This window comes from Molossus molossus, unplaced genomic scaffold (assembly GCF_014108415.1).
Source record: "Molossus molossus isolate mMolMol1 unplaced genomic scaffold, mMolMol1.p scaffold_m16_p_8, whole genome shotgun sequence".
Taxonomy (NCBI): Eukaryota; Metazoa; Chordata; class Mammalia; order Chiroptera; family Molossidae; genus Molossus; species Molossus molossus.
In genome coordinates, this window is record NW_023425402.1 from 74,810,893 (window position 1) to 74,836,657 (window position 25,765).

At 35.7% G+C, this 25,765-nt stretch overlaps 1 protein-coding gene across 1 annotated transcript in view; it reads right to left on the reverse strand.

The window, feature by feature from the left end:
* Positions 1–25,765, reverse strand: part of MAN1A1 (mannosidase alpha class 1A member 1) — a 158,490-nt gene that overhangs the window by 20,037 nt on the left and 112,688 nt on the right. Inside the window, exons 6-7 of the mRNA XM_036248533.1 lie at positions 2,186–2,309; positions 49–142 (exon numbers count right to left, since the gene is read on the reverse strand). Coding sequence (XP_036104426.1) covers positions 49–142; positions 2,186–2,309 — 218 coding nt within the window. The remainder of the gene's footprint in view (positions 1–48; positions 143–2,185; positions 2,310–25,765) is intronic.

Below are 25,765 nucleotides of genomic sequence, written 5' to 3' on the forward strand. Positions count from 1 at the left end.
GTGCTGGGGACCATAAAGAGCTAAAACAATGCTAATCTTGTGACTTACATTGACCCCACTGTCCACTACTGGGATTCAGATAGTTAGGATAAAGGCCTTGTGGTTTTTGCAGGTTGTTCAGTACTGTTCGAATATTCATTACCTACAACAGAAAATAAAATGTTACTGTGAAAATCTATAAAACAATTTTGGTGCTCTTCTCTCTTTCTTGATCATAGTTCTCTATGTTAGAAAAAAAAAAGGTGATTTAAATGATGCAGCAGAATTAGAACAAAGATAGTTGCCACTAGCCTACAAAAATGATAGGCAGTAAGTGAACATAGTCACACTGATCTACCCTATGCCAGATGCCACACAAGGAACTGGGGATTTCAGTAGATAAGCAAAGTCAATTCCAGTAGGACGAGACAGATAATAAACAAAAAAATACAATATCTGCAATGTGAGTACTATAATATGTAATAGATGCTATGAAAAAACACAAGATGGTAACAAAAAAGTAATGTGAACTGGTGAGGCTGTACTACGTTTCTCAGGGGGCCTGGGGAGGCTTATGAAAGAGTGAGTAGAAATGTTAAGAAACGAAGGAGCAAGTCAGGCAAAAAACTGGAGGAAGAGCAACGTGGGCAGAGGAGGAGCAAGTCCAAAGGCCGTGAGAAGAGAGTGGGTTTGGAGGACAGAAAGCAAAGGGGAGATGCGGGCCTTGCAGGCCCTGAGGGCTTATTTTATTCTGAGTGTGATGGGAAGCCACCGAAGACTTGGTTTATAATTGGTGTGACTGGGGTGCAAGAGAGCGAGCGGTGGTCAGATAGCCACTTCAGAGTCCCGGTGAGAGATGAGGGATGATCCAGGTGGCAGCAGAGGTAACAGCATAGAGCCCAAGGATTTCTTTCTTTTTTTTTTTTTTATCAATTAATTTTTGTTACAGATGTTTCTCCTTTCCCCCCACTGATTCCCCCCTCCCCCTCCCTCCTGCCCTTTCCCCAGTTTGTTGTCCATGTCCACTGTTCATGCATACATGCATATAAGTTCTGTCCAAGGATTTCCTGATGCTTTCAACCTGAAGTTTACCGGAAAGGGAGAAACCAGTGTGACCTCGAGAGTTTTGGTCTAAGCCACTGGGTAAACTGAGGTGCCAGCTACCAAGACAGTGAAGTCTGGAGTAGAAGCAGGTCTGGGGGGTGAGTGTAAGACATTTTAAGTGGGAGCTGTCTATGAGACCTTAGGAAAGGCTGAACAGGTTCTTGAATATGAAGTCTGGAGGTCAGGGGACAGGTTGAGACTGAAATGGTAAGTTTGGAGTCAACAGCACAGAGATGGCATGTAGGCCCATAGATGAAAGGATGTGGGAAGTGACCGTAAAGGGAAGAGGCCCAAGGTGGAGTCCTGGGGCTTTCTAACATGTAGAGGTGGGGCGATAAGGAGGGTCCCAGAGAGGAGAACGAGAAGCCGCACCCAGGAAGGAAGGGGAGAAGCCAGAGAAGTACCCTGTGCCTGCTGCCAAGGGCGGAGCGTCTCCGGGAGAAGGAAGTGAGTAAGTATGCCAAAGGCTGAGAGGGCAGGAAGACGCGGTGCGAATGAGGACAGCCCCTGACAGCGTGGCACTCACCCGCCATGGGACAGGTGTGGCTGGGGAAATGCCTGGCGGGAAAGCAACCGACAAAGGGGCTACAAAAAGAGAAGGTAACAAACAGGGACAACTCTTCCAAGGAATTTTGCTGTAAAGGAGAGGGGAAAAGTGGGGTAAAAGCTAAGGGCCATGTGGTGGGGTGAATAGGAATTTATCCAAATATCTGTAAGTTTGTTTCTTGACAATTAGAAATTGATTCAATAGCTACTTTACATTTATATAACACCTTGAGTTTAAAAAGTCTTTCACATAAGTGGTTCATATAGTCCATACAAAATTATATATTTTTCGATGTGGAAAAAAAGTTCGGAGGAAATGGCTTTCCAGGTGTGGAGAATGAGCTGTGGAAGCCAGGTGCTCTCACGCCAAGCTAGGGTCGCGCCACGGAAAGACAGTGAGTTTCCAGGACACGAAAGGCTGCATGTCACAAAACTTCATAAAGCTATATTAAACTTGGTTGTTCTTTTCCACGTCCAATATTACCAAATCTCTCAGCAGAGGATATTGTTTCTCACAGAAAGGCTTTGCAAGGCAAGGTGTGGTGGGGAATCTCACCTTTTCAGCAAAGATGGGGTTTCCTGATAAGTGGCTCAAGTGTATGAACTCCAAGTGCAGGGTTCCGAATTCGGCCAGAATGCTGCTGCCTCCTGAGGCCCAGGGCCAGTTCCTTCCAATCCCACTAAAGGAGAGAAGACATTGCAGAGTTGTGGCTCAGACTAATTCTATTTTTTTTTTTTTAAACTCTAAACAATAGAAGTGAAAAAGATAGCTTTTGAATAATGGCTCCTTAGCTCATAGTCCACTCTGGATATATGAAAATATCCAGCATTGTTACCTTTGACTGGCACCCAGTTTCAGGCTGTCATTTCTATTTCCAAATTGAAAATTAGTGTTGACTAAGGTCACTAACACATTGCTCTGTGCTTGCTATTGATGAACAGACAGACATTGTGGAAGGTACAGGTGCACACCCATTCCAAGTAGAATATTAAACAAAATCACACCAAACATCCCCACCGTGTCTCAAATCCCAGCTAAAGCACTTCAACACTTTAATTAATTTCAGCCTGAGATTCCATGGACTGTTATAGACATTCACATTATATACACAATTTTCTTGGATATTGGATAAATTTCAAAGATTCATTAGTAATATAATCATACCCTCTCCAAACCTCTCATTTATTGAACCTCCTTTCTTATGCTTCTCTTCAAAATGTTTTACCAATACCCTAAGTATATTTTCTAAGGCATTCACTCATTCCTTGACATATTTTATCTATGTTTAAAAATGTCAGCAAAATTATATAATTCAAATATGAAAGGGATCATAGGCAGGAGCTTCAAAAATGAATGCCTCATGACTCATCTTGGAGAAATGCTCTTTAAAAAGAGTAAGTCCTAAACACACACACACACACACACACACACACACACACACAGAGGCTACTGAAACATGGTCATATTCTTGGGTATAGTTCATTTCTGGAAAGTCACTTAAAACGTCAAGACATATGTGATAATTCAAATAAAGAATAAAGTCAATGACTCTCCTGATCAATAAATTCCCTTGCAGAAATCTAAAAACCCACATTTTGGTATTAGTACAGATACACACTTATTATATGCCTATTATTTGTCTGGAATTATGCATGATACTGGGTTAAAAGATGGTATGATGAATAAATCTCTCTTTATGATAATAAAGATCTTATTGTGTAATGGGAGAGAAAGATCTGAGCATAAATAATTCCAACTGAATGTGGTAAATGCCAAAATAAATGTGTGGAGAGTTCTCCGAGAACCTGGGGCCAGGACATTCAATCCAGCAACAGTGCGGATCACAGAAGGCTTCTTCAAGGAGGAGAATCCTGAGTTGATTCTTGAAGGATAAATAAGAAGCCACGAGAAAAGAGTGGAGAGACGGGAATCAGGACATGAGAGACGCACAGCAGGAGGGCTCGCCAGGCACTGGAGGCAGCGCTGATACTGGTGTGTGGGGGCAGGGAAGGTGGCAGGACGGAGGCTACAGGTTCCACGGAGGCCAAGTCTATCTTGTGGACTTTTCACTCTCCTCTTTCCAAGTCGGCCCCACTTAAATATTGCTCTTGGTGTTCCCTAGACTTGCTATCCTCCTCTGTCTTTTTCTTATATTATTCCCAGTTCTGGGCATTATTACAGTTCTGTTGTGCTTCTGCTGCAGAATTGCTGAGGAAGACTGAAGAAGAGGAAAACAATCAAGTGGTTTCTGACTTCTAAGCTGGCCTCTTATTCCTCATTTCTTTGTAGAACAAAATCTAGATTTTTGTCCCTAAACACTGAGTCATAGTAAACCTAAAAAGCAAGCAGAAGCAATCTGAAAATCATATATTCATTCATTTTAGAAATGCCTGATATTTATTAAATTCTGAGAACATAAGTCAGTTTCTATTTTCATGGTTGTCTTAGATAAAAGGAATATCCAATCATCCAAATAGGATGAACAGCTACTTTGAAATTTTATTAACATATGGCAAATGCACACAGTAATCGGTCATTAATTTGTTGTCACGACATTATTTTTTACAGCCCAATCATTTCATCGCTGACCAAAGTCAATAAGCATATTAAGCAAAATTACAAATGTCTATGTTCTAGAGGAACTGTTAAACACAAAGCTGCAACACATGGAAATGTCAGGGTAGGAGGGAATGATGACTTCATCCTGGAGAGGGAAGACAGTGTGCTGAGGAACCAGCTTAGTCCCCAGATCTTCAGGGACTGGCTCCTTTCAGTCAGGGTACTGGAGGGTGGGGACACATTCAGAATGGAAACTTAAGCAGTATATATGTACTAAACTAAAACTCAAATTACTTTTGTATCTAGGCATTTGTTTCCTGCTATTAATGTGGGTAAATCAAGAGAAAAACAGAGATACACTGGAAATTTTCACTATGTTTTAAGCAATTAAGATTGAAAAGGGTTTTACATATATGCTCGCTCCTCCTTTGCACAGATTCATACCAATAGGAAAACAGCACTCTTTTCTATCACTGTTTAATTATATAGGGAGCACGAACATTAAAGTACTGGCAAAGGACATATCAAACTAACAGAAAGAATGCCGAGTTTAGAACACATGGTATGTTGTATGAAAGGATGGCTTTGGTTACCACTTTTTCAACCTACAGAATTAATGTTTCAGTAAATTATAAGACTCATGGTTGCATTGGTCAGGGAAGGGTTTCAAGAAATCAGAGAAGGCATCATTATGTCTAGATATGAAATAAGGTCACTTGCCTTTTCTTAGGCAAATGTTTAAAGACTTGGAGGTTGGTTTGGGGAAAAGCATGGAGCATGAACTATGGGCCATCACAGCTAAAATATGTGTATGTCAGGGAAATGGTTGCCTACGTTCACAGTACATGTGCAGAGAGTGAGAACCAAGTTCTGGCCATCACAGTGTAGTATGAGTTGCAAGATCTTTTTTTATCTTTAAATTCTGTGAGTCTACTCAGGAATCTATTATTTGTATGGCTCTAATATATAAAGTTATATATATGGACAGTAGGCATTTGACACCAAAATGGTGGAGTGGTGACAGAGGGAAATGAGTCTAGTGAGTTTTTCTCCTTTGATCTGGGGTCAGGATGCCCTGTACATATCATGATATGAAAGGTTAAGTTTTCTAGACCTTTGGTTCAAAATGAATCTCATCTGAGGAAATAGGGGATTTAAAATGTCTTAGACTTGACTTGGGGTGATGAACACACAATACAATATACAGATGATGTGTTATAGAATTATATAGCTGAAACCTATATAATAATTTTATTAACCAATGTCACCCCAAGAAATTCAATTATAAATGTCTTTAACTTCTGTTCCATGATCATAGTAGTTTAAAGGCAGTTATAGTGTTCTTTAACTATTTTATCTTTATTTTACGAACAGTAATATTTAAAAATATATTTTAAAGATAAAATAACAGTTTGTATTCAGAAACTGTTATTTCCAGAAGGCAGTAATGAAAGAAAAGAATATTAAAATATTCCCAATTTTATTACAATGGTTGCATTTTATGCCAAAACCATGAGTCAGCATATGGAAATGTATACACGAAAAGGCAATTAACATGATTGGGGAGCTGCCAAGTGTTTGTTTTGGTTCAAGGAATCCTAGAACAGAACTTCAAACTTTTATATCACTCTAATTTCATTTCTTTGTGTCCTCCAATCTCCAGATTTTCCATTTTAAATTGGAGTATCATTTTAATATACAGTTGACACTTGAACAACATGGATTTGAACTGCAAGGGTCCACTTATATGCAGATTTTTTCAATAAATACTATAAATGTATTTTCTCTTCCTTATGATTTTCTCTAGCTTACTTTATTGCAAGAATACAGTATATACATGTAACACATAAGATATGTGTTAATCAACTGTCTATGTTATCCATAAGGCTTCCAGTCAATGGTAGACTATTAGTAATTAAGGTTTCAGGGAGTCAAAATTATATGTGGGTTTTCTACTGCAAGGGTTGGCGTCCTTAACCTCCACATTGTTCAAGGTTCAAATTTCTGTTTCAATTTTTAATTTAAATTTTCAGTAGTCTACAAAGGTCATATTTCTTTGAAAATAAAATATCAAAACAAAAAATAACTGAATTTGGAAACTACAACTATGTCTCCAAAAATTGAATTACGATGAGTCTTTTGAAAATGTGGAATACTATTTTACTCCTTAGAGACCTAATGTGCATACAGTTTATTAGCAGTGGCAATATACTTCCTCATCTTACTGCACTACTTATTTACTGACCTACCTCATAGCTTGATAAGCAGTGAGAATTGTATGTTTTTCCTCCTCTCTCCTGGGAACGGTCAGTGGCACAAAGAAAGGAACTACAGTACTAATGACAGTATTCTACGCAGGGGTGAATCCCATGGGAGAGCTGCTAACTCTTTTGCTAGAGCTTGTAATGACTCAAGTAGCCAGAAGGCTATTCTAGATTGACGGCATATATCTTCAAAATAATCTTAAATTTAGGTACCTAAAGTTACATGTTATAGTTACATCCCAGATATAATTTCTACTAGTAATAAATACATTTTGCTACTTAGCATAATCAAATGCAATAAAAAAATGTACAGAATTGCCCTGGCCGGTTTGGCTCAGTGGTTAGAGTGTCGGTCCACTGACCAAAGAGTCTTGGGTTTGATTCCGGTCAAGGGCACACACCTCGATTGAGGTTCATCCCTGGCCCCCGTCAGGGTCATGTGGGAGGCAACCAGTTGATGTTTTTCTCTCTCTCCCTCCCTCCCACTCTATCTGAAGATAAATGGAAAAATATCCTTGGGTGAGAATTAAAAAATAAATAAATAAATAAAATTTACAGAACTGAAACAATTCCAAAAAGCCAGATGAATATATAAACAAAGCATTAAATAGTTACAAATCTCAATTAGGTATGACTTTCAAATTTACTTTCCTTGTTGCCTGCTATTGCATGCGAAATGGGAAATGGGCCAATAAAATTTTTTCTTCAGGATGCCCTGAATAATTTCTGATTAGCTGATCAGTAAAAGAGATTCCTATCAATGTCACAGTCCAGAATCTGAGTTATTCCTTGAGGGCAATGGAGTTAACAAGTTTTAGAAGAAAAAATGCCCCCCTATTCTGTATATTATGGTAAAACCTTATATAAGTGGAGAGGCACACATGGATATTTATTTCAAAAGAACAGAGAATCTAATATTATTCCCTTTGGATTTTAGCACAAATTAGAAATGACTAATTAGAAAGTCCATGAATGATTGTTTCATTTACCTGTATTCCCAAAGCTCATTGATTCTGAGATTAAGTGGTTTCATCTTCACTTACTACAAATGCCTTCTTTCTGTAAAGGTTCACCCAGAGCCATTCTTTCCGGTCTGTAGTCTAAGACCCTACTAAGAGTTGAGCCAACAGTTCCAGGGACTAGCGTTCTGAAACTAGTCAAGATTCTACTGGAGGTCGCCAACAGAAAATTAGACCAGGGAGGACTACTTCCCCAAGGTTTACCCTACAGGGGAAAAAACATGGCTAATAAAGGGCAGACATTTGATTACAATGATTCATAATCTACAGCTGACTGCTTTTGAAGGGCAGCATGTGGGTTAAATTTCCATACTTAAATTTATAAACATAGGGCCAAAATAATGTTTTAAAATTAGTCATATCTTGCTTTATTATGGGTAGTTATTTTATACAGAATTGAAATGGAATGCTTACCATTTTAGTTTACTCTATCCCTCAATACTACTGTCCTTGTATTTGACTGTTAAAAATTGTTTTACTTTATTCTCTCCATCAATACTGCTGTCCTTGTATCTGACTATCGAGAGTTGTTTCAGTTTATTTTTTCCCTTAATACTCCTGACCTTGTAACTGACTATTGAGGGTTGTTTTAATTTATTCTCACCCTCAATACTGCTGTTCTTGTATTTAACTACCAGGGATTCGAGGAGAAGCTGGGAGTTACAAAGACTGAGATGGTGAGAATCCCTCTATAGTTCCATAGTAATCTGCTTGTGAGGTCAAAAGATGGCAAAATTTTGTTTTCCAGTTGTCCTTTGGGTTATACCTCCTTGTCTACCACTACCAGAATGCAATAATTGAATGTAGTTTCTACCCAGTTATTAGGCAAACTGGGATATACTCTCATTAGGTTCAGGAAAAGGCTAACAATACTAAAGAGAAAGCATTCAGTGGATTTAGGGTGTGCAGGCATGCAAACACATTTATTGAACTTAAAAAAGAAATCATATTCTACACATTATTTTAAATATACACTATATGTTACATGAACATGTCCCATGCCAATCAATGTATATTATCACTGTTGTTAGGTGCATAATATCTGATTGGATAAATTCTAATTTATTTAAACATATCCCTACTAATGAACATTGAGGCTAATTTATTTTATACTTTGCCACTATATACAATTTAGTGGTATGTCTAGTTCTTTTTTTTTTTAAATAGCAAACTTATATTCACACAAAAATTATCTACATAGATATCAGCGGGAAGATGTTAGTTTAATTTTCTGAACTGCACGTGAGGATGGATTTGGGAATGCATATTGGAGGCATAAATGTCCACTGTGGAGAGTTGTTTCTCTTTACAGTGTGGGCCTGGTATATTCCATCTGGTAGCCTCTGCAACTCTTGGGATATCTCAAATCCATTGCTGTAAATCACTGTGTCGTGTCCTTTAAAACTGATGAGGAGGAGCTACAGACATGCATTTTGATCCTGACCACTTTTCTAATAAACCTCGGGATGGAACAGAAGCATAGTACAGTCCATCTTCAGAAATGGTAATTCATTAATATTAGTTTGCCAGACATCCCCTTCCTTTGGTTTTAGGTTTTATATACAATAGCTCTGTTGTAAGAGCTTAACCCATATCATCATTCTAAGACATTACTTAAGCTTCAAGACTATAGTGAAATTGGGCTGTTTTATTCATCTCTTTGTCTGCCATTCATTTGATGGATCTATGAATCACCTATGGATCAAGTTAAATAAAATCAGTACATACCCCAGGCTTTTAATTCTCCAAATTCTATTCTACAGTTTCTTTCAATAATCAAAATGTCCAGGATTGCTCTCTTCTCCTAGAATCTAAGATCCTCAGGGACTGACACTGTTTGATGCATCTGTGTAATCCCTAAATCTAGGGCGGTGCCAAGAAACAGACGTGCTCAACACATGTTTAATTTAATAAAAATAAAAGACAAAAATGAAAGTGTCGTGTCACTGGTTTCCACCCCAACATATCTAAATAATTTAATCTTACATTAGTGTCACCATATAGCTCTCTTATAGCTAATTTAAGAAAAAACATCCTTTCTAGGCTGATCACGTAGGTTACTATCACAAACTTGAAGTGGTCTGAAGTGATTTCTAAGAGTTGAAATATAATGAAATGAGGAAAAGAAGGAAAGGATGGTAAATTTTTATGAAGGCTAAGATTTATTCAATTTAAAGGACTGTATTTTATTCTGAATCTATGTCCTTTCCATTTTTGTGATGTCAGGCTTATCCTTTTCCTTTGAGATGAAATAATGATAGTAGATAGTTTTTATTTTTTGGTGTCCTTTCTTGATGAGATAAAAACATTGGCAACTAAGGCTAGTCTCTCAATAACTGGGGAACTTTTACTTGGTCCATGAAAGCTAAAAATCTGGCACCACTGATCATAAAATGCAGCTGAAGCTACGGAGCAATTACTAATGAAAAGAACATTGCACTGTCCATTATGCCACAACTAACCTAAGTTTTTGGCAGAAAAGAATAATAATAAATGATTTTGTTCACCACGTTAAAAGATGAGCACTTTGCCAAACTCAGCAAGTAAGATTGAGTCAGTCAGTCAACCGTCATTTACTGAGAGCCAAGTACAGTGCTGTGTGACCATCCAACACTGTAGGAAGTCTGCTCAGGTTTTTTAATGGTCAAGATCACCTGTTCTGATATTTTGGAGCTTTGAGATATCAATTGCACCTCAATTAAATTTTTGTTCAGGTACCTGAGTAGAATTAAAGCAGTTTTTTTGGAGAACAATTTCTGTTTTTCCTACAGGCATTCCTTAGAGGTCTTTAGGGAAGAAATCAAGTGGATCTAATTAACTTTTAATAAAAGAAAGTAAACTCTGTCTGACTAGTATACGAAGCACATTGATGTCACATTACAAAGTTCAGCAGATCCTCACTGGAGGTTTTTCCCCCCCAGATATTAAACTACATGGGAGTTACTGGGAAAGATTCACTCCTTGATGCTTAATAAATTAGTTATACTTCAGAGTAGGCAATAAATAGAAAGATCAGTAAAATGAATGCTAAATTAAGAAACCTGTAGTAGGAAAATGTTGCTGAATGCTATTAAAATTCCCAAATGATGAATTAACACCAAGAAAGTTCAAGAAAATAGTTTATGTATCTAGGTAATTGGGGCCAATAATTAGTGTGTTGTTTGCAGTTGGCATTATGTATATTCACAGATAATTCTTTTAACATCTTAAAAAACTCAGTTAATTAAAGTACCTTATAATTTAAAATGCTAGCTTTTCTTAGTTTTGAGTTTTTATGTAAGAAGTATCACATAAACAAAAATGTGTGCATAGATTGTGGTTAGAACAAATAGATTCAGGATCACTCGGAACAGATGCTTGAGAATAAAGCTATCACGCTACTTCATTCTCATTTTCCTGCCTTCTGCTACAACTTATGGTTTAGAGCCTGTGGAAAATGTGTTATGAAACAGTGTGGCAACTAAAGTTGTAAAGGCATAAAGATTAGAAAAATCATGACAAAAGAATAAAGAGTATAATGGAGAATAAAGAATACAGAGAAAGAATAAATTGTTGAGAGAAGCTCAACAATAAAGACAGATATCCTCAATAGAACATAATCTACTATAGTGAAATCACTGTCTATTCTATGTCTATTCTATTTTGGCCTTCAGTGACACCCTTATGTAAAATATAGTCAGTGTAAAGGATAATCTGCATGTAACTAAGTGAATCTGTTAGGTGAAAAAAATAACATCTTAATGCTATTTTATTTCTTTTCAAACATTTCTTTTTTAAACTTTTTAGTTTTTAAATTGATTTTTGGAGACAGAGGAAGGGAGGGGGGGGGAGACACACACACACACACACACACACACACACACACACACACACACATTAATTAGCTACCTCCAGCATGCCCCCAACTGGGGATTGGGCCCACAACCTGGGAATTTGCCCTGACCGGGAATCGAACTGGTGACCTCTTGGTGCATGGGTGGATGATCAATCACTGAGCCACATGGGCCAGGCCTTAATGCTATTTTAATTTGCATTTCTTTACATATGAGCTTCCAATATTCAGTGCCAATGCACATCTTTTTTGGGAAGTACATGTTTATGAACTTGTCTAATTGATGTATTGGCGTTACTGCTTCCCCCAGTTCTATTATTCTTATACTTTCCAAAATTACAAAAGTAATGCATACTTATTTTATGAGTGAAACAAAGTAAAGATGAATAGAGAAAAGTTAATATTGTATTCCTATCCCCTTTCAATTTCTCCCACTTGCCAATTCTAGTTAAACAATGTTAACCACCCGCATGCATATATAAACATATGGATATATATATATATATATATATATATATATATTTAGGATTTGTTCTTTTCAATAAAATAGGACTGCATTATATACATTACTTTGCAAGGCACCTGTCTCAATTAGTAGCTCATCACAGATACCTTCCTAAGATAATCATTTTAAACAGCTGTATGATAAATAATATTTCATAAAATGGATAATCACATTTTATCAAAGCAATTCTCTTCTGATAGACCTGTTCTAATTTTTAAATCCAACAATCATGCCACATTGACCGTCCATATTCATACTAATGCTTATAGCAAGAGCTTTTTATACACTAAGAAAATTTTCCTTTTATCCATCATGTGTTTTGCATCCCCCCCAATTTGTGGCTTGTCTTTTGATTTTAGTCATTTCTTTTTGCTACATTAATTTTTATTTTCTAAAAGTTTTTAATTTTTTCCATACATATGTTCTGGTTCTGTGCCCTATTTAGAAAGCCTCTGGGAGTGGAGGGATTGAGCAAAAAAGAAAACAAGAGAAAGAACTCATGGACATGGACCACAGCATGGTGAATAAGGGGGTAGCAGGGAATGGGTAGAGGCGTAAGAGGGCATAGAGGGGATAAAAAGTGATGGAAAATGAATGAATGAATGAATAAATAAACAAATAAATAAATAAAATGAACTGCCTTGGAAACTAGTGTTTCTAGAGGTCCTTGGAAGGAATAAACATTTTGACAAAATGTAAAAAAAATCTTGAAAATTTGGGCAATAACTTATTTCTTTTAAATAATATTCAACAGTGAAAAATCAAAGTATTATTGTGTATAAATAAGTATAAAATTTATGTTTTGAAATTATAAATATTTTTGTTTCTCATGCCACTTACCCTTTTATAAATCGTATTAAGCTCACCTGTTCAATAGTTCAGCTAATTATAGCTACTGAATATGTAAATATGATAAAGTTAATTTTTTTAAAAATATTTTTTGTCTATTGATTTTAGAGAGAGAGGAAGGAAGAAGAGAGAGCTAGAAACACCGATGAGAGAGAACATCGATTGGCCACCTCCTGCATGCCCCCACTGGTGATTTGGCCCACAACCTGGGCATGTGCCCTGACCTGAAATCAAACTGGCAACCTCTTGGTACATGGGTTGAGGCTCAACCACTGAGCCACACCAGCTGGGCTAAAGTTAATTTTTCTTAGTTATTTCTCTGCTTGGTCTTATTGCAAAATGTTACTGATGTCCTCCCTTTAGAGATTTAGCAGTTTTATCAATATTTCTCCATTAAGAGAAGAGGAAGAAAAGGTACATTTAAACAACAAAAAAATTTTATGCAGGAATTTAAACAATGCAGGAGTTATAAGTAAATCAGAGAATGGCCAGATAATCTTTAAACTTATTTATGCATGTAGAGAATGTTCAGGTGAGACCTTGGGCAAGTCCCTTAAAGTCTCTAGGGCAGAGATCTCTTGATCTTTAAAACAAAGTAACCCCTGCAAAACACCTTATAGGATTTTATCTGGATCAAATGGGTTAATACACATGAAAGTGCTTTGAATCTATAAAGAGTTTAGTCCAGAAAAGTATTTTTATCTTTTGCATTAGCAACTGACATTTAGCTAACCAAAAGAAATCTGTTTTCAGGTTTTTCCCCCTCAATTTTAGAGATGTCTACTCAAAAATAAATTCACCAAATGTTCACTTGGAGATAGAAATTATAACATAAGTAATAATGAAACAAAGTAAGGCATTCCCAAGATTTAAAAATGTAGCAAATTATTACTGTTAGCTAACTTTCTTAAAGCAATTTAATTGTTGTACAACTCCCAAATATGTAGCACTTTAAGAAATTGTTCATGTTTTGCAAGCCTTCCAGAAAAATTAAGTTAGAAAATATTTCCAGTGGTAAGACTGATGACATATTATATGAGTTACTCAGGTAGTGTACGAAATCTTGTCCAGTGATCCCTCACCACCACCCCGCAAAGGTAAGAAATCTCAATCTGTTTGGACAGGTGCAGTATATCCTTTCTGCAGGGTGGCTAAATAATCAATTATGAGTCCTTAATGAATCATCATTTAAAAATCCATTAAATTATGAATATCCATATGCACAGGAAATTAGTTAAGATTATTCTTTTAAATTATTCCCTGCCAGAAGAGGACTTTTATCACAACATTCATTTTCAGAATGATTTCTAAAAGCCTACAGCAGAAATCTTCCTTAGGCCCAAACTTGCTCATTATGCCAAGTACTTTACTATAGACAATATGTAATGTTTGTAAAGGACATTATCATTTCTAGAGCTGCTAATCCAATCAACTAAACCAATGGGTTATGTGAGCTGAAATTGTAAAGTTAAATTCTAAAGGGTACATTTTGATAATCCAGAAATTTATTGTACTTGGCAAGTTTGAAGAGCCTTTGGTATAAAACAATTTTTGAAATTAACCTAATTTTAAAATTTAATTAAAATTACTTTCATATAATGTCTTGTTTGCAAGTAAATCATTCAACTTTCATTCTTGTTAGAATTTCCTGCAAATAAATGGAGTGTAACCAATGTTAAAAATAATAGTCCTTCATAGACTTATTGGTAATCTACACTTTAAAAATAGCCAACGGATGCCTCCTTTAATGAGGGTATGACAGGTAGGAGGTTCTTTATATAATTCAATCAATCTTCCCAACCACCACGTAGGTAGTATTTTCTTACTATTTACCGAAGGAAACTGTGACTCAGCAAAGTGGAGTGCTTGCCTGTGATCTTCAGCGAAGTGGCAGGGACAGGGTAGGTTTCCACAATGTGTGCCCCACGCTTCACATACACTAGCAAAGATGAATAAATATCCACCCCTTTAACATAAATAGTAGCTGACTAAACACTCTTACTACCATATCTTATTTCTAAAATATTCAGACACATTTTAAAAACTTTATTTTAATAAAAATTTCAATTATACAAAGTAAAGCAGAAGCAGAAATTCAAAGCAATTTTTAAAACTGTTTTCTAAATACCTTGTTTTCTAAATACCTTGTTTTCTAAGCTGGAATATTAAAATTATATATGCATTCTTAGTACTGAAATAAAAGCCCAATGATTAAAGTACATACACTAAAACTCCTGCTCACTCCACTATTTTGGTTATGCAACCATAATTACATTGTGACTCTTGTTAATGTACATATAGTATGTGCAGACAGTTTATAAAAAGGAACAAATCAGGAATACTTTTTTGTTCATAGGGTGTCAATGGGGAAAAAAAGAAGGGACATCTGTAATACTTTCAACAACAAAGATAAAAAACCAATCAAATAATTCACTTAGCAAAATAAAACTCATAAGAAATGTAAAGTTATGTGAATTGAAGAGAAGTGGGTAACCCTATAGGATTACTGACAATTGGCACTGACAATTGGTACAACTATTCTGCAGGGATGTTTGGCAGAATGTATCAAAAGTATTAATAATATTCACACTCACTAATATAACAATTCAATTTGCAAAAATTTACCCTAAAGAAACAACTATAAATTTATTCTTAAGTGTAAGTACTTATATCCTCAAGTATAAATACATATCTTATACATTAGTTTACTATTTATACTAGTTGAAAGACTAAGAAGAGCTTGGCTATCTAATAACAAGGGAAAAGTTAAACAATTATGGACTATTTAGAAGATTTAATAGAATACAGCCATGTTGTAAAAAATGTTTAAAAATGCAAATAATTCTTTTTTTTTTTATCCTCACCCGAGGACATTTTTCCATTTTTTGTTCAGATAGAGCGGGAGGGAGAGAGAAAAAGAGAGAGAGAGAGAGAAACATCGATGTGAAGGGACACATCGAGTGGCTGCCACCTGCACGACCAACCAGGGCCGGGGACAAACTGCGAACGAGGTACGTGCCCTTAGTGGGAACCGAACCCGGGTCTCTCTGTACCACAGGCCGATGCTCCAAATGCTGAGCCAAACCAGCCAGGGACAAATAATTCTTTTTTTTTTTTTTTTTTATCCTCACCTGAGGACATTTTTCCATTTTTTGTTCAGATAGAATGGGAAGGAGAGAGAGGAAGAGAGAGAGAGAGAGAAACATCGACACGAAGGGACACATCGAGTGGCTGCCACCCGCACGACCAACCAGGGCCGGGGACAAACTGCAACCGAGGTACGTGCCCTTAGCGGGAACCGAACCCGGGTCTCTCTGTACCGCAGGCGGACGCTCCAACCGCTGAGCCAAACCGGCCAGGGCACAAATAATTCTTTATATATTTTAAAATATGGGGATTGTTGGCTTCTAGTAATGGTAAAGAGAATTGGTTGGCAAATACTCTAACAGCAGTTCTCAACCTGTGGGTCATGGTCCCTTTGGGGGTCCAATGACCCTTTCACAGGAGTCGTCTAAGACATAACAGTAGCAAAATTAGTTATGAAGTAGCAACGAAAATAATTTTATGGTTGGGGGTCACCACAACATGAGGAATTGTATTAAACGGTCGCGGCATTAGGAATGTTGAGAACTACTGCATAAAACCTGTAGAGTTTGTGTGTGTGTGTGTGTGTGTGTGTGTGTGTGTGTGTGTGTAGATTTTAAAACCTCAATACAAGGCACTGGAAAGTGACCACAACATAAACTAAGAGTGTTAACCACTGACAGGGAGCAACTGCAATGAGTTAGAATTCGAGTTAGTGCCTTTTCTTCTGGATCTCACAAAATTGCAGTCTTACTTTCGATAGAGTTAAAGGTTGGCAGAGCAGCTGAAAATCTAGGAGTGAGGGAAAATCCTGGAAACGAGTGAGCCATGAAAGGTGTGGGACCAAATATCTGAGTATAATCTCTGTCCCCAGTCCTTGGGGCACCACTTAATAAGACATCAGTGGATTACCAGGAAAACATCTGACAAAAACCAGAGGAACATTTATGTTTGCAAGACAGAACTGTACTAGATGAGATTGGTGAGTTTGCTGCTTTTTCTGACTCAGGGTACTCCAGATGCCATGACTTAGTCAGGAGACAGACAGCCAAAGCCTTACTGATTTCATGTGTCAGAGGACAGAGCCTGGTGACAGCCTACCACAAATTCTGCCCAAATCCTGATTGGATGTCAAATTGCACAGGTATATGAAAGATCCCTAGGAAGTCAGGTTAAAAACAACAACAGCTGGAAACGGAAAGAACTGAGCAGAAATCTCAGCTGTTGTGCACTGCAGGGGAGACAGCGTTTACGATTTGAATCCACGAGAGTTAGCTGCTTGCTAAACAACCACAAAATAATTCTCAGAAGCATGTAACACATTGAAACACATTGAAGGTCCCAAAATATATCCACACTATCTAGTTTTTAACCCCAAATTGCTAAATACATATTCAAAGAAACAGGAAAATATGACTCATGCTCAGGAAGAGATAGTTAATAAAAACCGACTGAGTGGGTCTTGTGCTGAGTTATCAAAGACTTCAAAGCAACTGGTTAAATAAATTCAAAGAACTAAAGGACTTGCGAAAGAAATGTGCAGAAGAAACAGTAAACCTGAAGATATCGATAAATCTGATCATATCTGAATAGAGAGAAAATAGATTAAATATAACTAACCAGAGCTTCAGAGACTTGTGGAATAATAGAGGTCAAATAGAAGTATAACTGAAGTTCCAGAAAAAGAGGAGAGGAAGAAAGTCAGATGGAAAAGGATGGAACCATGTGATTTCACTCGTGTGGGATATAAAACAGAAAGCAATAAATGAACTAGCAAACAAACTCACAGACACAGCAATAGTATTATGGTTACCAGAAGGGAAGGGAGGTAGGAAGAGTAGAAAAAGGGTAAAGGGGGTCAAATATATATATAGATTATGGGTGGTGAGCACACAAGACAATATACAGATGATGTATTATAAAACTGTATACTTGAAACTTATATAATGTTATTAACCAATATTACCCCAATAAATTTAAAAACAAAAGTATATGATATCACTATTCTCTCTTTAAAAATAAAAATTGGGTGATACATAACAAGGTGTTCATCCTGGATCAAAATTCTATAATCAGAAAAAATAAAGCTATAAAATTAAGCGAAAATAATAAATTTATTTAAGAGTTGTTTATTAATATTATAAGAAAATTATATACATAGAGAAAAATATACCTGTAGTATCTCAGGATCACATTTTTAAATGCTTAGAAAACCAAAAATTTTCCAAATATGTGAAACTACCTATTGGAGTAAAAAAGGAGAGAAAAAATTGTCTTATTTTCTAGCTCTCAGTTTAACACATTCAACTGCAAGTTAATGGTAGAAAATGAAACTTTTTAGACTTGTGAAAGTGACATGCTTCAGAGAGACCCTTGTAATACAGCTTTGTGGTAATTCTGTACTGATTATTCACCAGCATATTTATTCCTTAATAACTTAACTGAAGAAAGTTTATCTTTAGTTCAAGAGCAAAGAATCTGATTAACTTCATTCTAACCCCACTAATATTTCATATATTTACAATGAATCCAAAGCTTTAGTCAATAAAAATGATCACACTCTGAAAATATGATACTGTGGTAAAGATTTAGGGTTTTCTTTAAAATATACTGATAATCCTCAAATATCTTTTAATGATTCTTTCAACAATTTTTTACTGAGAAACTTGACCATCCAGATTTGCCTTTCAAACATGCATCACAGAATGTCAGCACACAAAATGTACTTGTAATTCAATAAATTGAAAAATAAGAGTTCAATAACTATACCTCTTAAATTTGTCTCACAAAATTAAATAGTTCAGACTCTTTTAGGAAACTTAATATTAAAGAACTAATTTCTTAGTCACAAGGTTATTAGAAATTGAGAATAAATCTGAAAAACTTTTAAAAACATAGAAAGATATATTAAAATCTTTCTAAATAAATATACAAATGGTTTACCTACCTATAGAAGAAAATTAATAGCTATATACAGAAATGAAAAGTGTGGGCCTCCCTATTGGCCCATAGTAAAGCTTCACATAGGTAACTATGTGTAACTCTACCACTATCCTGCCAGTTAACTCCCTAGAGTTCAACACTCTTTTATCTAGAACTTTTTATTCAGAACAACTATTGCCATTTTCTGATCTGCATTTCTTATCTTCACAACATGCTTTAATAAATTTCTGACTCCAGCCCTGGCCGGTATGGCTCAACTGGTTGAGCACTGTCCCGTGCACCAAAAGATTGCCAGTTGCATTGCTATTCCGGGCACGTGCTGAGGTTGCAGCAGGAGGCAGCTGATTGATGTTTCGCTTTCACACTGATGTTTCTCTCTTTCCCTCTCCCTCTCTCTCTAAAAATCAATGAAAAGTTTTTTTTAAAAAAAGTTCTGATTCCGATGAATGTTGTTATATGTACTTCGAAGTAGTAATCTTAGTAAGTATATCGTTATTCTAGCAATACACTTACTGTTCCATATATACTTGGAAATAACTGAGATAAGTCATTTATTGCTCATTTACATTAGTTACTAATACCACGTGTTTAGTACTATAAAGTTCTAATTTCAATAAGTACCCATTGTAGAAAATGAGTGTTATTGTTTATGTTAATGCTTCTTTTTACTCAAAAAAGAACAAGCTTCCATATTTTTCCAGAGATTAGCAATGCACGTTGTCCAGTTAATTGCTCTGAGAAGTTTACAGTAAGGAAAGCTCTTTAACCCAGTGTTCACATTTACCTTCAGAGCTCTGTGTTCTTTTCATAGATCACTTAATTTCTCAAGGATGAAACACAGTTTGGGAAATACTAATCTATAAATTCTGCTGTTGGCTTAATATACATTTCACAAATGCAGTTGATTTGGAAGGAAGCATATTTTGATTAAGAATCAAGAGCACACACGTCTATGAGGCTAAGTGTTGTAACAATACTAGAGTAGAATGTTTCATCTTTCATGAACCTTTATCTTGTGTTCTGAGGGATACGTCTTCTGTCATGTTCTCAATTCATATAATCACTTGTTCTCTATTTAAAGATATATAAAATAATCTGATAAAGATGTGCATATAGACCTGTATTTGCTGAGCTTAGTTTCTTGATGGACTCATCCCTAGTTATAGCAACTTTGAAATTAAATCTACTTTACAAAATGCTCTCTTCTTCAAATTAAATGAAGAGGTCCTCCCCTCCCCCCCCCAGTCATTTTTGTCTATGAAACAAGAGAATAAAACTGAAAAAAAACCAATTGGTAGTAGTAATGAATTATTACTAAAGAAGATACAAGGAAGCGACTTGATGAAATCTCCATTTTGGAGGTGCCTTGGGAAACTGGCAGTAAGAAGATCCATTAGAGGGTGTTGTACTGGTGATGATGAGGGTTTGAAGAAAACAGAAGGAAGAAAGGGGCAGAAAGAAACAGAAACAGATAGAAGTGAAACATGAATGAAGAATCAGAAAGAGAGAAGAGGAAAGGTCTCAGAAAACAAGCACCTAGATGACAAGGGGTGTGTTCAAGAGTATAGTGATGGCTTGATGGCTTCAGATACTCTCTTTTGGGGAAAGAATGGGAGGTGATTCAGGTACAAATTTAGAACTTAATATTAGTGTGTGTGTGTGTGTGTGTGTGTGTATTCTTTTTCTTTTTTTTTTCGATATAGAGAAGTCTCATAGAGACAATCTTCACATCTCCACAGAGTAGGGAGGATGAGCTATTGAGTAGGTGGTGTGAAAGGAAGAGAGAAAGACGGATGCCTTCAGAAGTCAATACAAGGTGGGAGAGAGGACCAAGAGGCCTCCTTCACTGCGCTGAGGGCATGGCCAATGTACTAGAGAAAGTATAAGTGGCTGAGTTACAGTGAAATGCATTCACTCTTCCTAATTAGCTAAGACTCCTACTGAATACAGTTTCGAATTCTGATCACATTATCACAGAAGTAGAGGGGTCACTAAGATGGCAGGAAGGCAGAAACATGGCTTCTAACAATGTTTAAAAAAATTCAGTTCCTTTTTTTCTAGAAGAGGAGATAAAGGAAAGATTTGCATAATCCTTGATTTTATATCCAGATAAAAAGATGGCATGTATATAATTTTTCATTTTTAACCCTTTAGAGAGGTGATTTTATTTGTTTACATTTATTTTCATTCTGAAATAGTGAAAGTGAGCTTCACAGAGGACTGTTTATATATAGCAGACTCAAGGATTACTGGTGAAATTTAATTGTGGGATGTATATGGAATTCAACCAGATCCATGGAAAACATTTTTAATAACTTAGAAGTGCTTAATGATCAGTATAACACAAATAGACAGACATGATGCTAGCCTACAGTAGTAGTAAAATGGGACAATTTTCTCTTCCCTGTCTTTCTACCATGTATCAGGAAATTTAAAAGCATACAATTATTTTTGTTCCAATAGTTCTGAATTACTGTTTTAAAAATTGAATTACAGAATTAGATATTTAGGTCTGTGCCAGATTAGATTAAATCATATTAATGAAACTTTAGAAATATACATATATTTAGAATTCCTGTGTTGACTACAGAGAATTGTAGATGCATAAGGCAACACTCTATTGGCTTGTCCAGCTGCCTATAGCTCATATACTCAGAGTTCCTCTTGCTTCCCATCTCCTACCCTTTACATACTTTTCCTTTAGAATCAACATAATAAATATATTTTGTAGCACTTTTTTTTGTTTGAAAAGAGACCCAGACTTTATTGTCTTTAGAAAAACTTCAAAAGCAAATTTATTATTTTTGTAGATTATTCTACAGAGTTCATACTTTACAAATTCCAGATTTTTAAAAATTAATTAATTTATTTATTTTTGTTACAGATGTTTCTCCTTTTGAGACGACATGGAGGGACCTGGAGAGTATTATCCTAAGCAAAACAAGCCAAGCAGAGAAAGACAAATATCACATGATCTCACTTATTTGTGGAATATAATGAACATAACAGTCTGAGGAATGGGGTAGTCCCAGAGATGTGGAAGTTGGGTACAGACTGACAATCCCCAGAAGAGGGGGTGGGGGGAAGAGATAAACAGCAGAAGTTATATGCATGTGTGCATGAACAATGGACATGGACAACAAAGCTCCAGTTTTTGAAACTTCTTTTTCAAATATAAATATGAAATCACCACTCTTTTGGTCACAGGCCTTAGAAACACAGATCAGCCAATTCTGCAATTGAATTTCCAGCATCAAATCTGTTGTTCACTTTAAACTATCATTCTTCCAGTACAGACTGATATGATATCCTCATTTATTTATTTAGCTTACCAAATCAATATTAATGATTAATATCTTCAAGCACGTTGTGACCTATTGCATATTAAAACAAATAATTCACCTAAGAAAAGCTCTTGATGTAATTAAAAACCTTTTTAGGCATACTTCCACAGTCGGCCCACTTTAAAGTGGAGAAACTTAATACAAATAAAGGAGAATGTGCCACAGATTATTTTTTTTTATCCTCACACGAGGACATTTTTCCATTTTTTGTTCAGATAGAGTGGGAGGGAGGGTGGGGGGGGAGAGAGAGAGAGAGAGAGAGAACCATCGACGTGAAAGGGACACATCGAGTGGTTGCCACCCGCACGACCCATCCAGGGCCAGGGACAAACTGCAACCGAGGTACATGCCCTTAGCGGGAACTGAACCTGGATCCCTCCGGACCGCAGGCTAACGCTCTAACAGCTGAGCCAAATCAGCCAGGGAAATATTTAGTGTTATAGTATTTAAATCTGGTTAAAACTAATTTATAACTTCCATTGAAACCAATTAAAAAATATTCTCAAGAGTAATCTAAAAAGGATCAAAGTCCACATAATATAATAAGACACTGTGTCCATTATAAACTGCTCAATGATAAGATATTTGTCTGGGCTTGATAAAGGTAAGTGACACTTAGATACATATTGTTTATGGCAGCAGCTTTTGGAGCAGAATGCAAGACTCTTAATTAGAGTGCAGGAAGAAGCTATCAAAGCTGCTATTTCTAAATGTTTTATCTAAAAGTAAGAAAAAAGAGTTATTAAATTAAATATTCAGATAATATTCATAATACTACTCCCCACCCTCAGTGCTTAAGTGAAAGTTCATAAAAAAGATACCAGAGGTTCCTGGTGTGATTACAACACAATGAGGAGAAGTCGGCAGCAGGACCCTCTTTGGTTCTACAGCTTTCAGAGACTTCTGATGTACAGTCACTCCTCGATATCTGTGGGGGATTGGTTCCAGGACTCCCCCTTTGACTCCCCAAATCCAAGGATGCTCAAGTCTCTTACATAAAATGAGGTAGTATTTGCATATAACCTGTGCACATTCTCCCGTGTACTTTAAAACATCTCTAGATTACTTATAATACCTAAAGCAAAATAAATGCTATATAAACACTTGTTATACTGTATTGTTTATGGAGTAATGTCAAGGAAAAAAAGTTTACACATGTTAAGTACATTAGCAACCATTGGAGGCCTAACTATATAGTATATATCAACAACAACAAAACACTTTCTGTTTGCTGTGCGGTTGGTGGAATCTGCAAATGTGGAACCTGCAGAAATTGAGGACTGCCTGCATTGCAGTTTATGTCACAGAATAATTATAATACTTTGCAAAGAAGTACAGAGTGATCATGAAAATACTTTGTACCAAAAAAAGGATTTTCTGATCATCTGGAGGCAAAGCATTTAATCAAAAGCTGACATTTCACAAAAAGAATGTGTCCTTATTTGCTAATGTTTTCTGGGACAAGTGGTTGTTAGGAGTATGCTACCTAACAGATAATTAAAAAAAAAAAAAAAGAAATAAGAAAAAAACAACACATTTAGTCTACTACTTGAAGATAAAGGTGACAATTGAATGTGAATTTCAAAAATCTGAGTTTTAAAGAAACTTTAAGAAAAAAATCATTTTGAAATTGGATATTTATGAAAACATCTGTGAAGGTAGTTCACCTTTTGAACTTGAATTTGTCTCAAACTTAAGAATGAAATTTTGTATCTTCCTTTAAAATTTTTCAAAGAAAGAGTTTTCTATCTTTCTATAAGCATGAACAACAAATGATATCAGGAAAGATTTAAATTTTCTAGCAGAATTATAACAATATCCTTTGAATAACTAAAGAATGGGATTAAAACAAACATCATGCTTTAGGAAGGTCAGTCAATACCATACTTCTCTTATCAATATAACTTTCCATCTTTCCCATCTGGACAGAGTTAAAACCAAGTTTTGAAATAACACAGAACAAGAACGTTGAATCACTCATTGCATCATAAGCATTAAATTAAATTTAAAAAGAAAAACAATGAATCACCCTGCTGTCACTAAAAATATCATTCATTTGTTCTTAATAAAATATTTTATTTCCTCACCTATATCTTATCCTTTTACAATTTTATTTTTTGAGTGTTTTAAAATGAATATGACATCAATACAGTGGTACATGTATATATAATTTATAAATAAGAATATATGTTCTGGAGTAAGTGTTCAAAAATATTTTACTGATAAGAGAGCAAAAAAGTTTTAAAGCCACAGGCTTATTTTTATGGTCCTGATATAATTGTGGGGTGAAAATTCCATCATGCAACTAGGTACAGTAATTGCTTGTAAATAAATGGCTAGAAGTGCTGCATTTATACAGTATTAAATTAATTCTTCCTGTTAAATTTAAAAAACACACATTTAAATACATCATAATTAATGAAACTGCCACAATTTTATTCCTTATTTGCAGTCCTTATTTTAGCATATTCCAATAATTTAAAAATAACCCTTCTTCAGCTGGGCAATTTCATTGTGTTCTTCCCTTTGTTGTCCCAGATGATGGCAATTACTATGAGGACTCTGTAATACTTCCCTTGTTTGAGGAAGACTATGTGTTATAAACTGAACACATGGGAGGCTTGCTAGATTATAGATGTATGCATACATATCACACACACACATTTCACTTGAAGTCCATTCTTCCTTATTAAAGTCTAACATCACAGATTGTATGGATGCCTACCATGATTTTAGGATCTTGAAATTCCACAGTGATCTACTCTTCTAGGTATAAAAGACCCCAATTTCTAGAATTTCTAGGTTTTTTCATGGACATTATTTCTGTAAAATTGATACTATTAATCCCACTTAAAAAAATTCAAAAAATTCAACAGCACAAGCACAGAAAAGCAGAGATGAGAAAACACAAGAATGTGGAATCGTTTTGTCCAAGGCATATAGAAGATCTCATAAAATCATATGGTTTAAGGGCTTAGCAAGTAAATTCACTGACCTCTAAAATAAATGTAATCACATTTAAAAAGAAACACACAAAAAAATCCAAGCTATCTGCACAATGCACTGACATTTAACTATTAGTAATGACATCTGTCTTAAAATGATGTCTGTAACTTTTATTGTACTTCGAGGGGGTAGAACAGATTTATGCTTAAATTTTGGAAAACTGCTCACTGATAAAGCCATTATAGTAATTGCATCGGGTCTGTTTATTAATTTGTCACAATTAAGTCAATAAGAGTTTTACTAATGTCCTATTACTTGATTAGTTTTCAAAGTGATTATCTTAAGAACTCTACTTAATTGGAAGCCTCTCAATTTACAAGGTACATTAAACTCTCAGTAGCATCTTAAGATTATTCAACATATGCAGGTCAATTACCAGTAATCACTGTTTTGTATAAATGTTCCATAAAAACTATAGCATGACATGACAAAGGGGGAAAGCAAGATTTAATTAATAATGCTAAACTCCAGAGGACACTTCTAGGATAAAAGAGCAACACTGGCATTCATATAGTCTTCCTGAAACTGGGCCTGTTACTAAAAGTCGCATAAAGAAAAACTAGCAACTGTCCCCCTTACAGAGGAAGATAATTTGTCATGATTGCTAAATCACTAAACTGCACTGCCTGTACTCATGCCCAGCTGCACATTAATTTCCAGATTAATAATTACAATTAATTCTTACTATTGCTCCATCAGTTTTCTTTCTTCAGTTAATAAAAGAGACTGC